The following is a 14488-nucleotide window of genomic DNA, read 5'->3' as shown; positions in this document are numbered from 1 at the left end:
ATAAAAATGTCATGCAATCTATAATAGATCTTCAAACAAATCCGGAATAGATTATTTCCAAATTTATAATTTTGTTTTGTCTTTTTAAGGAATAAATTCAAAGCAACATTTTATTTTCTCAAAAGTGTGTTCCTCTCCTCTCTCACGTCGAATACGCGCACTTCATCCATATTCATCATCTTCTTCCTAGACGCGCGCGTACAGTCAAGAGAGCTCTGCATATCTGCATGCTACATACGCGTTTACAGGATATTATAGGTATAAATACTGTACAAATATAAGTTAAGCAACAATTATTGCTAAATTACGAAAGCCCGTTCGGGCCACCAGATAACAGCTTTTAAAATATAGTTAACTTGTGGCCCGAACGGGCTTCCGTGCTAAGTGATATTATTTTTATTTAATTATAACATGATACTATAAATGGTAGGAATTGACGATTTATATGTGTGTTTATATTGGTATAATTCAGTTTTTCTTTGTTTTTCTTTATTTTGTATTTTCTTCACATTTTCTTCACAAATACAGCTCAAATACCAGTTCTTTTCAGATATCTTTGAGATAATATTTGATTTGTGGTGAATGTGCAATGTATAAAGTCAGCATAACTGCACTGCCATAGTCATTCATATGTTTTAGTGATATTGTTTTTACTTAGTTTAACATTTTATGTAGTAGATTTATTTTATAATATATTTTAAATTTGTCCATGCTTTGGGAAAAATACATGTTTAATAACCCTGGTGGTATGACCATGGTAATTTGGTATAATTCATGTCTGATAATAGACGAACATTTTTTATATTTCTTGTTTGTACAATTCATTTGAATTTGGGAAATTTGTACGATGTATGAATAAAATTATATATTTTGATAATGTAATTATTTAATGTAAGTATTGTTGATAATATTAATTAGACTCTAAGTAATAGGTGCCAAACTGTGCATGGAAAATTTCATATTGCGTTAACTTTTACTTGATGATGACAAATAAAAGTAATAATGCTAGTTACGTTGTTTATCTTTTCTTAGCTTTTGTGTGATGTTTCTACCGTATTGAAAATAATTTATGTGATTAGAGGCAGATCCAGGATCACATGATCTACCCTCGACGTCCTTCATTTTCACCGTCTAAACACGCCTTAATGGTCGACCCAGTCAAGATCTTGGACCACAAAGGGATATGCTCTCCTCTCAAATCTATTATTAGCGCAATTTGTTCATAAATTCTGGATCTGCGCTATGTAGGCATACAGTATTTATCACAAATACAAATAAATCTGAGACAATCATTTACAGTGGCGGATCCAGGATTTTGAAATAGGGGGCACAGGGCCTAAAAATGAAGTTCCGAGCTTAATAATATGATGTCCTATCTTTTGCATTTTAAACTTAAGGGAGGAAGGGGAGGTGGGGGGGGGGGGGTCTGTTCACCCCTCCCTGATTTCAATGGATCAATCGTTGTCGCTTTATCATCACATTACTCTATCACAAATCAAATACAGTCAGTACATATTTTCACAGAACATTATTTTTATTGACGTTATATCACGATGCGGCAATTTGATGACGGGGCAATATTAAACTAAGTTTAATATTGAGAGAAAATCGATTAACTTTTACGTGTGACAAATACAATTAACTTTACTGTATTATCATTTCTAGCCTCTGTTCGATGTCTACACGACCAAAAATAAATCATGTGACCAGGCGCACATCCAGGACACCTTTTTTTTCACCGTCTAAACACACTTTAAAATAGTCGAATCGCCCATGCAATAGAGCCATGCTCTTAAACCATCAAGGACTATAATCTCTACACAAATTTATTATTAGCGCAATTGTTCAACATAAATTGAGTGTAAAAGCCTACATTTATCACAAATACAAACAATGAATTAAGACAATCAATTATTTACATGGGTTTTTAATTAAACAAATCATCAAAAATCGTTTCGGACCTCCCAACTCTCCCGATAATGGTGGGAGGCAGCTCCCGATATTTTGTGTCTCTCTAACGCTAAATTATAATTTCTCACGATCTTTTGGATAAACATAAAAATATTTCGATATAGCAATAGCCTTCCAATATATTTCGTGTCTGTTTCAATTCCAACACGAAAATATTATTCTTGACATTTTCCGCATTTGGTACGACGCCATGAAATACCCAAGTTTACTATTATAGATGCCAATATCTTTCGGTTTTCTTTCTAATTAAGTTTGAGGTAATTTTCAAAAATATTATAGTGCCCTCTATAGTTTAGACACGCTTTCAACAATTTTCCTATTTCATTCTTTGTTGAGAGATCTGTCGTTTTAAAATTACTCTATTACAAATCCAAATACGGTGGGTACACAATTCTTACCCGGCCAAGAAAACATTTTATTGACGTTTTATCATTTTACAAAGGCTTATGTATAGTGCGCCAAATTGATGAGCATCGAGAAGCATTCAGAAATGCGTCGTGTTGTAAAAACAACGGCATAGTTTGAGCATGGAGCTATAAAATTAGTTTTATAGCTCCATGGTTTGAGTACACAAAAAGTTGTTTAAAATCACGCACAACAGTATTTAATACTGTTGTGCGTGCTTTTAAACAACTGTGTCGTTTTGTTGTGCCTCTCATTGATATCGACAACAGAAATGCTGCAAAAATGTCGCTGTCAAATAAATATTTCAAAACAATAACATGATTGTACTGGTACTTTAGAATACCGTAAAAAATCCGCAAAACACATAAGTATTAAAGCTAGCTACCTTCATCTAATTTGAATATTACAAGAATAAAATGATATAAATAATGAATACAGGATTAGGGGTGAGTGTTGAAGAAGCTGTTTAGATTATACACTGTCGAACTAAGGCCAATGTGAATATAGTGAATAAGCGTAACGGTGCTTCCTCAACATTTAGGTTCGAATCTCCAGTTGCTATGTTAAAGGCCTCAACAAATAAATTGCATTTTTAAATGCGTCGACATAAAAAATTAAAATATTTGTCCTGAACTTCTGAACCAGAAAAACACACATTAACACGTATTTTCTATGATGGAATATGGCCACGGGACCAAACAATGACAAAAGAGAATAATAATAATATATTTCAACAAATTAAACAAATCTGACATCATATCTGACATATTATTATCATCCTAGATTTGTTTCCACGCATCAATGAAGATTAGTTAGATTGAAAGGCCAAATATGGTAATCCCTATATAAAGGTAAATTCTAAATAACGCGTCAGCAAAATTCAAACACAATACAGTGTCAATAGATTCAAAATGAATAGGCCTACTGTACATTGAACTCGTGCCAAACAGATACCATGGCTCAGTATAATATTATTCCTTATACTTACCGCTGTTGTATGTTGTTGCTGTTTATTAAATGTTTTAGGATCACATAGGCCTATAATTATTGGGTTTTTTTGTATTGTATTGTGTTATTGTTTTCATTGGACTGAATTATAGCCCTCGTACGTTAGCTTTTATCCTGAATGATCGTAAAATCAAAATGGTACTGGGTGACCAACTAGATGTTATCAGAAAATTAACATTACCTGCAACCCGAGTGAGTGAATGATGAGAGACATTAATAAAAGGTTCAATATTATTATCTGTTTAAAACCTATCATTTATATTACATTAAAGTCCATATACAACACTTCTGCAGGTTTTTTGATAGAAATTAAATTACTAAGGATTCTGTGTATTTTTCTAAAAATAACTTCTGTAGAATTTTAAATGGAAAATATATAGACTTCCGTAAACATGTATTGTGCATTTATAGAAAGTTTGCATAGACCGTGAAAAGCTTTTATGACGTCAATAAGGATAAACTTGTGATGAATACTTCAACTATAGTGAAAGGAGTGGTGCAGTTCTGCTAGAAAATCGTCATAGATTGGCTCTGTACGGTACAATTTAGAAAGTCAGACATCCAGTACAGTTCAGTTTTAATTTATGTAACAGTAGGCCTACTTTTTTTCAAAACATTCATTGATAAATAAATAATAAAACAAATCTGAGTATTTATTTTTTTTATTTCATACACATCCAACAGCGAGCACAAACTCTCCAATCACAGAAAAGTTAAAATCACGCACAACAGTATTTAATACTGTTGTGCGTGATTTTAAACAACAATTGTGTCTTTTTGTTGTGCCTCTCATACTGATATCGACAGAAATGCTGCAAATTGGGCAAGTTACATGTTTATTAGGCTATATACGATTTTACTTGCTGAAACCAAACAACAACAACAACATTTAGTACACTCTTTACAAATATTGTCTAAGTGCAGATCTTGTGTGTTAAATAATAAGAACAATACATATTTCATATTACAATCTACATAGATATTTAAATAATATAGTGAATAGTGAACGGTGCTTCCTGAACGTTTAGGTTCGAATCTCCAGTTGATGTTTTGATTCCTAAACAATTAAATTGTATGTTTAAATGCGCGTCAACCTGTATTATTGTCGTTGGATTATTATCATAATAGAAACTCTTATTTTCCTCGCATCAATGAATTTAGTTGGATTGAAAGACCAAATAAGGTCATCTTCACATAAAGGTAAGTCACTAACAACAATAGTCAATAGAGTCAAAATTGAATTCGTGCCAAGTAGAATACCAAGTTCGGTATGTAACAACTTTACTAATACTTATCGTTAAGTTAATTGTGTTGCTGTTTATGAACAATATGGTGTTTGGTATTTATACCCGTAATCAGAAATTGCACTTGTTGCCAAAAGTAAACAAGAGATCAAAGGTTCAATGACATTTTTATGTTGAAATCTAGTATTTTTAACATCGTATAAGTCGGTATATACACCTAATGAAATAAATGTTTCAAAACAATACTTAAACAGCATTACTGTACAGGTACAAGGATGCTAACAATTACAGTAAAATAATGTAGAATTATTTTAGACCATCATTTATTTTACTACATGACCTAATTTATATAACAATAAACAAGGCTGTGACATGTATAAACGATGAATACAGTGATATCAAGAAGAACTAATGTGAGTTTACAGTATAACATCCTCCATGTGCAATTAATTGGAATTCACTAGAACATCAATGGGTGTCGAGCGAGTACCAAAACAGTTAAATAATGCAGTGATGATGCTAGATATAAACGCTATCACCCTTACATTGTCAAATGTAATATTTTATATGACCGATTTCTAAATCGGTATACACAATTTGTTCAAAATGTTGGATGGAAATTTATTTCTGTGTATTTTTCTAAAAATAACTGCTGTTGAATTTTAGGTTGAATATCTATAGATTAACACCATCATTAAGTTGTACATTTTATAGAAAGAGAGTGCATAGAGCGTGGAAAGCTTTTATGACGTCAAGACCAAAGTCAATAAGCATACTTTTATAATAATAAAAACTCTATTATGAAAGGTATGTGACGCAAAGGGAGTGCTGCAGTTGGGCTACGAAATCGTCAAAGAACTAAGAGGTTTCGACAAAGTCAGTTATACAACTTACAAGATCCAATAGTCCAGTTTCAAGCCACTATTATGTAAGTTTGCAATGTTTATATCTGATTTTGGGAGCACAAGTATTTTTGAAAACAAGTATTGATAGGCTTAAAAACCAGATATATTTTACCTCTGTTTACGATGACAGGAAGGGAGAGATTAGTTAAAAAATGGGCTGCTCTTGTTAATAATTAAACGTTCTAAAATACTATCATAACTAATGCAAACAGTCAGACGTTTCTTGTCTATAACAAAACAGAACCATGTGCACCTGATGCATTATGCAGAGGTAGTTCTGTTCTGTACAAATGGTCAATTTGGACCTTAATCACGGTCGTACGGTTAATAAAATATCTTGATGATCGCCCAGTAAAAATCGTCAAAACATTTTTTTTACATGTTTATGATCATCAAGAGGTAGGGTAGGATTCGAGGTAGTTGTAAAAATGCAGGCTAAGGAGAAGAGTATACGTGGTTAGCATGGATCAGGTATTGTTTTGGTTATATAGCATAGATAATGCATTAGGTCATAGGTTAAAATTGTATATAATGATTGTAGGTAAGTTTGAATAAATATAGGCCAATTTAAGAGGAATTTAACCTAAATACAATGTACAGTATTTTAAATCGATTAGCGTTATAAAGGGTGACCAACACAGTTGTTTTCTATCAGAAAAAGAAAACTTTTTTTGGAAATATGCTCAACAGAGGGCAGCAAACTGAAAAATAAATTTATCACGACAACTCTGAATAGACCCGTACCCGCGATCATCAGATGAAATTCAAACCAACTCGAGTCCCAAAAAAGTATGTAAGTGTCATTATAATTCCAGGCATCTTGTTGTGAAATTGTTCATATCTGACTACACCTATACAGATTCGACTGCATAAAAAACACCTCTTAGTGAAAAAAATAATAATTATAGGGTACATTCTATAACTAATTTTAAATCGATTTAGACTTTTTCGCGTTTCCTAATTGTTCTTCGTTACTAGTAGTCGGCACATCTACTGTTTAATAATAACGATCGAAAATATTTGACCTCAGGAAAAATCTATGATTGGAATCATAAATTCAGAATAATTATCCATTTCTTCTATAGAAATACAATTCTAATGTTTTTTTTTATTAATCCGAATAATTTTTTAAAAATTATTTTTCTTATTATTTTAATTATAAAACAGAGAAAGTGTCGTCTACTATAGTAACAAAGAACAAATTTTTATTAAGAAGAGCTTACTGTAAAATTAAAAGTAATTATTTGTGTAGAAAAAAAAAATAACAAGATGCATGGTTTATGCAAATAAAATGATTGAAATGATATGAATGAATGAATGATATGTCCCGATCAATATATTTTTTAATATGATATTTTCATCAGAATTGAGATAAACTGTCCTTTTACGATTCCAACATCGAGCCACGTGATAAGAATGCCTTCTCCTCTGTCATCATCTTTTAGGTTTGAATGATTAACTAGAAGACGATCAGCAATATACATTATTATAGATGTTTAATTTTAATAAAGTGGTCTTGATTTGCAAAACGGATAAATCCATATTCAAATTGACAGCATTTATCTTAATAAAACAATTCCATTTCAGAAATGAAGAAAGAAAACTGAACTGAAAACCATGGCAACATCAGGTAACACAAAATAAATGGTCTTTTTCGTTTGATAACAGTTTTTAACTGATCTAATATTAATACATTTTATGTAAATTTAAATTATAAATTTCTAAGAAAAAAGCCGTTATTGACAAAATTGATGCACTCTTCAATAATCCATTAACGAATTATAAAGATCCTTGGAGTATGATTATATAGATTTGGAACAATGCTAACTACTTTGTAAAGAAAATTAATTAATTAACAGTGTGAACAAATTGGAAATGGAATCCAAGATGAAATGCCCGATTACTAAATGTATGTTGGATGAAAATTTGCAAAACAATAATTAATTGGAAGAAAACTATATAAATATCGTAAAAACATCCACATTATATCCGAAACAAATACGCATTTACCGCTTTACCGAAATCTATTGTTCACATTGACCGTTTGACCGTTTTAAAATCCTTCTTTCTTTCAAAATGTTGATAATCGAGATACCGGGTCTCTCCTGGTTATTTCTTCCTCCTTACAGAGTGTTCATTTCTGTTTATTTCTGGGAAAAAATAACCAGCGATTTATTTGAAGTTATAAAGAACAGTAAGGCCAAACCCGTGATTTTAGAGTAATTGTTCTGAGAGTGCCATTTTGCCATAGATGATTGTATTCCTAAAAGTATTCTCATCTCAACAACCATGGTCGGGCTGAGGTGGAAGTAGGCTTATTTATATTGGGTTAGCTTTTTTTGAGTTTTTTAAAAAATATTTCTACATTCACCAACCAATATAATGTAGGGCTCCTGATCCTGCCAGTTACTGTATTTGTTTCATGTAGAACAAAAGAACATTTTCAGACGAGTTACGTTTTTTTGTGAATATATCATTTGCTATACAGTTTTTAATTAATGTAATATTATGATTTTCTAAGGTAATATTGATATATTTTTGTGCTGACCTCATTTTTTTGCCAGACAAAACTGAAAGTGGTGAAGACCTTGAAGACAAGTTTCGGCTTTTAAAATCTCAACTAAGCAAACACTTTGTGGGTCGCTACTTTAAGTGGTTGAGATTCTGCCTGCATGGATACATACCATTAGGAGACCTTGATCGTGATGATGTTACAGCAATGAGTTTATTTAATGAACTTCAGCGAACCGGTAAAATTACACCGCATAAAATCAGGCTTTTGCTGGATATAGCTAGTCTGACAGGTTTCAAAGAAGCAGTAGGTCAGATAACCCTGTATATGGAAGATAACAATGTTCAACTTGTTGATGAGGAGACGCTGTCAGCATTTCGTAAACAACTGTTCCAGACCTTGAGAGAAACTGGACAAGATGAGTTGAAGAATGTTATTCATAATTATGATGAACTGAATAAATTTGAATTCACAAATATATGGGATGCCGTATTTGTATTAGATACAGAAAACCTTCTAGGCACACCTTCACTAATTACCAGGTTTACATATTGTCTTGGAAAATCTGCACAGGATCTAGGTATATATTTCATTTTCTTTCCTTCAAATAAAAATTAACGGAAAAAAGTATGTCCTTAGGCAGTATTATAGTTGTTCCATAGTTAGTATTAACCAATATTAGTATAGTATTATCCTCATAGTTGAGCCATTAAAAACACAAATATTCAGTGCCTTTGTGTAGGCTTATTATTGGATTGAATAAGATAATTCAATGTTTTCTCACTACGTAAACAATATTATATATTTATATTTTGTCGTGTTTTTTTTTACAGCGGCAGTGCCGAGTAGTAGTACTAGTAGTAGTGACACAAGAATGCAAACGGAGGACGGTTAGTTATACTGTTTTAGTAATCGATTATTTGGCAATGCATTTAAAATGTAATTATGGAAAGACAAATAAACCAAAAAAAAAAAAAAAAATTATTCGTCAAAAAATCTCAATTCATCAATGCACTTTGAAACACAAACCACCCGGTCACCTATAGGAAACAACAAGTAAATTAAATGTTAAGGAGGTTACTCATACAATAACCTTTCTTCCATTCCTTATGTTATAATAATGTTTTATCGTCAGCATTCTTTAAAGTTAATACAATATACTACACTGTAGGGAAATACAGGTATCTCACTTAAGTGTGATTGGTGAATACGGCCACTGGGCCTTATTTCATTCTATTTTGGATTTTTGATAATTTTTTTTTTGGTTTGCTGCCCTCTGTTGATCATGTTTTTTAACATTTTGCTTCCCTTCTGATTTATCAAAAATTGTGTTTGTCGCCCTCTATCAACCTAAATTTACAAATACGTTACGGTCGGTACAAGATAAGAAGTGAGCCTCCGTATATCAGAAAAATAGTCTGGTATAACTAATAATAATTACTTGACTTACTTTAACTGAGTACAGTAATAGCAAATTATTATTACATTATAATTCCCATACAATTATCCAGGCCTGCAAAAAGAACAAACAACTAATTAATAACATTTTTTAAATGTTATTACTGCTTGTTATATTATATAAAAGATAAATTAAGATCAACAGTATAAATATTTTAAAAAACATGTATTATAAAATATTATTATTATTATGTATAAATTTCTGAACTTTTGTTTTTACATTTAGAAAAGATTGAAGAATATCTGCTGCTAACACAAAAGGAAAACTGCAGGCAGGCCAGGATATTTACACCAGAAACAATGCGTGGTAGATACACAGTTGACATTTCACAGATGTTTACCGATATGGAACTGCTTAAAGAACGTAAAAACAATAAAGGAAGCAAACCAACAACATTGGAAGAAGTGGTAGGTGTTATACAATCCACACCTGGATGTAAAGCCCTCATAGAAGGGGAGGGAGGTATTGGAAAAACTACAATATTAAGGCATTTATCGTACAACTGGTCTGATCAATCAATTAAATTATTTGAAGGTAAAATTGTGTTTCTTTTAAGTTTAAGAGATTTGAAAAAAGATGACGACATATCTGATCTGATTGTACAGCAACTGACAGATTTCAATTTAGACACAGATCTCCCAGAAGATCCACGGTTAATTAAGAAATTTATAAATAAACATGACAACAACGTTGTGTTGCTACTAGACGGATTAGATGAATTAAGATTTGATAATCAAAGCGTAATTAGTATTTTCAGAAAAAAAAGGTTTAAACAAAGTACTGTAATACTTACTTCAAGACCGGAAAACATAGATGAATTTATAAAAGAGTGTAACGTACACATAAGAGTTAGTGGATTCAACAAAGAGAGCATTGGAAAGTATATTGAAAAATACTTTGAGCACTTTGAAAAGCACCAATTGGGAGAATCCCTTAAAGAAGAGTTGGGTATTGACACTCTTTTGCCTGGGGAAAAACATCCAGAAGCATATTCAATGTGCAAAAACCCAATGCTACTTCTTTCGATCTGTATACTATGGGAGGATAGTCAATGTCTTCCTAGTATTAATACTGATCTTTTCAAACAACTGTTTCTTAGTATTTTAAATCAGTTTAACAAAATAGATGGTCAAAAGATTACTAAATTTGAAGACATTCCAGCGGAATATGTAAATTCTATGATTTTGTTAGGAAAATGTATGTTTGATAACTTGAAAGTAAATAAACTTTCAATGACTAAACAAGATTTGACTGATAAACATTCGAACACAAATATAGTTGACCTAGCCCTAAAACTTGGATTTGTTTACGAAGAAGCACCACTTTCAAAATCTAATTGTGAAACAATATTTATGCCTCCTCACAAATTGATTGTAGAATCATTGGTGGGATTTTACATGTCTAAATTATTTGAAAGTGAAAATATAAAGGATGACTCAGACGTGAGCCAATTACTAATACCATTGGGTTATGATGAATTGGATGAAATAAGTAGCAAGTATTTCACTGTTGCGAGACAGTTTGCACTTGGTTTTCTTGATGCTGCAACTGTTGGTAAATATTTAAAGCAATGGCTCACAAAACATTTCCCATTAAGAATGAGAAGTAGAATTCGGAAGTTTTTTTTTGGCATTAAGCTTACATACAGGGAAAGATTTATTGCGAACATTTTAGACATTAAATTTTATGGACATGTTGATGTTAGGATTCACAATCTATCAAGTGATGTATTTAATAACTTTCTTACAGAATGTTCTCTCAAACAAGTTCAATTAGCATTAGGTGTTCTCGATATCTCTGGTAATAACTTTCACAACCTTGATGTTAATTCAATGTCTTCATTTCTCATTATGTGTCCTAAGCTGGAATACCTTGGCATGATAGGTTGCAATCTATCAGCTGACGTCATCAATCACTTGGGTACAGAATGTTCTCTCAAACAAGTTCAATTAGCATTAGATACTCTCAATATCTCTGGTAATAACTTTCACAACATTGATGTTAATTCAATATCTTTATTACTCATTATGTGTCCTGAGCTGAGGAAGCTTTACATGAGGGATTGCAATCTATCAGGTGACGTCATCAATCACTTGGGTACAGAATGTTCTCTCAAACAAGTTCAATTAGCATTATTTTATCTCGATATCTCTCGTAATAACTTTCACAACATTGATGTTACTTCATTTCGTTCATTTCTCATTATGTGTCCTAAGCTGAGGAGGCTTAACATGAGGGATTGCAATCTATCAGGTGACGTCATCAATCACTTGGGTACAGAATGTTCTCTCAAACAAGTTCAATTAGCATTAGAAAGGCTCGATATCTCTGGTAATAACTTTCACAACCTTGATGTTAATTCAATGTCTTCATTTCTCATTATGTGTCCTAAGCTGGAATACCTTGGCATGATAGGTTGCAATCTATCAGCTGACGTCATCAATCACTTGGGTACAGAATGTTCTCTCAAACAAGTTCAATTAGCATTAGAAAGGCTCGATATCTCTGGTAATAACTTTCACAACCTTGATGTTAATTCAATGTCTTCATTTCTCATTATGTGTCCTAAGCTGGAATACCTTGGCATGATAGGTTGCAATCTATCAGCTGACGTCATCAATCACTTGGGTACAGAATGTTCTCTCAAACAAGTTCAATTACCATTAGAAAGGCTCTATATCTCTGTTAATAACTTTCACAACCTTGATGTTAATTCAATATCTTTATTACTCATTATGTGTCCTAAGCTGAGGTACCTTCACATGAGGGATTGCAATCTATCAGGTGAAGTAATCAATTACTTGACTGAAGAGTGTTCAAACAGAAGCATCACGTTTTATAAATAATTTTACAATCCTATTATACTGTGTACAATTTATATATAATTATATATAAACATCACCTTTATAAAACTCGCAGAACGTAAGTGTCAATTTGGAAATTCCCGTTAGAATTGCATCTGTAATCTAAAAATGTCATGCAATCTATACTAAATCTTCAAACAAATCCGGAATAGATTACTTCCAAATTTATAATTTTGTCTTTTTAAGGAATAATCTCAAAGCAAAATGTTATTTTTTCAAAAGTTTGTTCCTCTATCCGGTCACGTCCTTGCATAGAATACGCGTACTTCATCCATATTCATCATCTTCTTCCTAGACGCGCGCGTCCACTCAAGAGAGCCCTGCATAGTATCTGCATGCTCCATACGCGTTTACAGGATATTATAAGTATAAATACGATATAAGTTAAGCAACTAAGTCATATTATTTGTATTTAGTTATATATAACATGATACTATATATTCTGTGTGTTAATATTGGTATAATTCAGTTTTTCTTTGTTTTTGTTTATTTTGTATTTTCTTCACAAATACAGCTCAAATACCAGTTCTTTTCAGATGTCTTTGAGATAATATTGATTTGTGGTGAATGTGCAATGTATAAAGTCAGCATAACTGCACTGCCATAGTCATTCATGTTTTAGTGATATTGTTTTTACTTAGTTTAACATTTTATGTAGTAGATTTATTTCATAATCTATTTTAAATGTTTTCATGTTTTGGGAAAATACATGTTTAATAACCCTGGTGGTATATTGTATTGGCAATTTGGTATAATTCATGTCTGATTAATAGACGAACATCATATTGTTTATATTTCTTGTTTGTACAATTCATTTAAATTTGGGCAATTTCTACGATGTATGAATAACATTATATGTTTTGATAATGTAATTAATTAATGTAAGTATGTTGATAATAATTATTAATTAGACTCTAAGTAATAGGTGCCAAACTGTGCATGGCAAATTTCATATTGCGTTAACTTTTACTTGATGATGACAAATAAAAGTAATAATGTTATTGTTAGTTACGTTGTTTATCTTTTCTTAGCTTTTGTGTGATGTCTACCGTATTGAAAATAATTCATGTGATTAGAGGCAGATCCAGGATCACATGATCTACCCTCGACGTCCTTCATTTTCACTGTCTAACCACGCCTTAATATGGACCACCAAGGGATATTCTCTCATATCAAATCTATCATTAGCGGAATTGTTCATAAATTCTGGATCTGCGCTATGTAGGCATACAGTATTTATCACAAATACAAATAAATCTGAGTCAATCATTTACAGTGACGGATCCAGGATTTTGAAATAGGGGGCACAGGGCCTAAAAATGAAGTCCCGAGCTTAATAATATGATGTCCTATCTTTTGCATTTCAAACTTAAGGGAGGAAGGGGGGGGGGGGTGGGTCTGTTCACCCCTCCCTGATTTCAATGGATCAATCGTTGTCGCTTTATCATCACATTACTCTATCACAAATCAAATACAGTCAGTACATATTTTCACAGAACATTATTTTTATTGACGTCATATCACGATGCGGCAATTTGATGACGGGGCAATATTAAACTAAGTTTAATATTGAGAGAAAATCGATTAACTTTTACGTGTGACAAATACAATTAACTTTACTGTATTATCATTTCTAGCCTCTGTTCGATGTCTACACGACCAAAAATAAATCATGTGACCAGGCGCACATCTAGGACACCTTTTATTTCACCTTCTAAACACACTTTAAAATAGTCGAATCGCCCATGCAATAGAGCCATGCTCTTAAACCATCAAGGACTATAATCTCTACACAAATTTATTATTAGCGCAATTGTTCAACATAAATTGAGTGTAAAAGCCTACATTTATCACAAATACAAACAATGAATTAAGTCAATCAATTATTTACATGGGTTTTTAATTAAACAAATCATCAAAAATCGTTTCGGACCTCCCAACTCTCCTGATAATGGTGGGAGGCAGCTCCCGATATTTTGTGTCTCTCTAACGCTAAATTATAATTTCTCACGATCTTTTGGATAAACATAAAAATATTTCGATATAGCAATAGCCTTCCAATATATTTCGTGTCTGTTTCAATTCCAACACGAAAATATTATTCTTGACATTTTCCGCAT

At 32.0% G+C, this 14488-nt stretch overlaps 1 protein-coding gene across 1 annotated transcript; it reads left to right on the top strand.

Moving 5' to 3' along the window:
* Window positions 1-5469: 5469 nt before the first annotated feature.
* On the top strand, window positions 5470-13350 carry LOC144834794 (NLR family CARD domain-containing protein 4-like). Its single transcript, XM_078689740.1, has 5 exons — window positions 5470-5556; window positions 7121-7163; window positions 8098-8625; window positions 8879-8935; window positions 9730-13350. Exons 2-5 carry the CDS (start codon window positions 7151-7153, stop codon window positions 12348-12350), a joined length of 3219 nt encoding a protein of 1072 aa, XP_078545866.1. The 5' UTR covers window positions 5470-5556; window positions 7121-7150; the 3' UTR covers window positions 12351-13350.
* The last annotated feature ends 1138 nt before the right edge of the window (window positions 13351-14488 follow it).

Source organism: Antedon bifida, chromosome 2, assembly GCF_963402885.1.
Source record: "Antedon bifida chromosome 2, ecAntBifi1.1, whole genome shotgun sequence".
Classification (NCBI taxonomy): domain Eukaryota; kingdom Metazoa; phylum Echinodermata; class Crinoidea; order Comatulida; family Antedonidae; genus Antedon; species Antedon bifida.
This window is presented reverse-complemented; position numbering and strand designations above follow the sequence as displayed.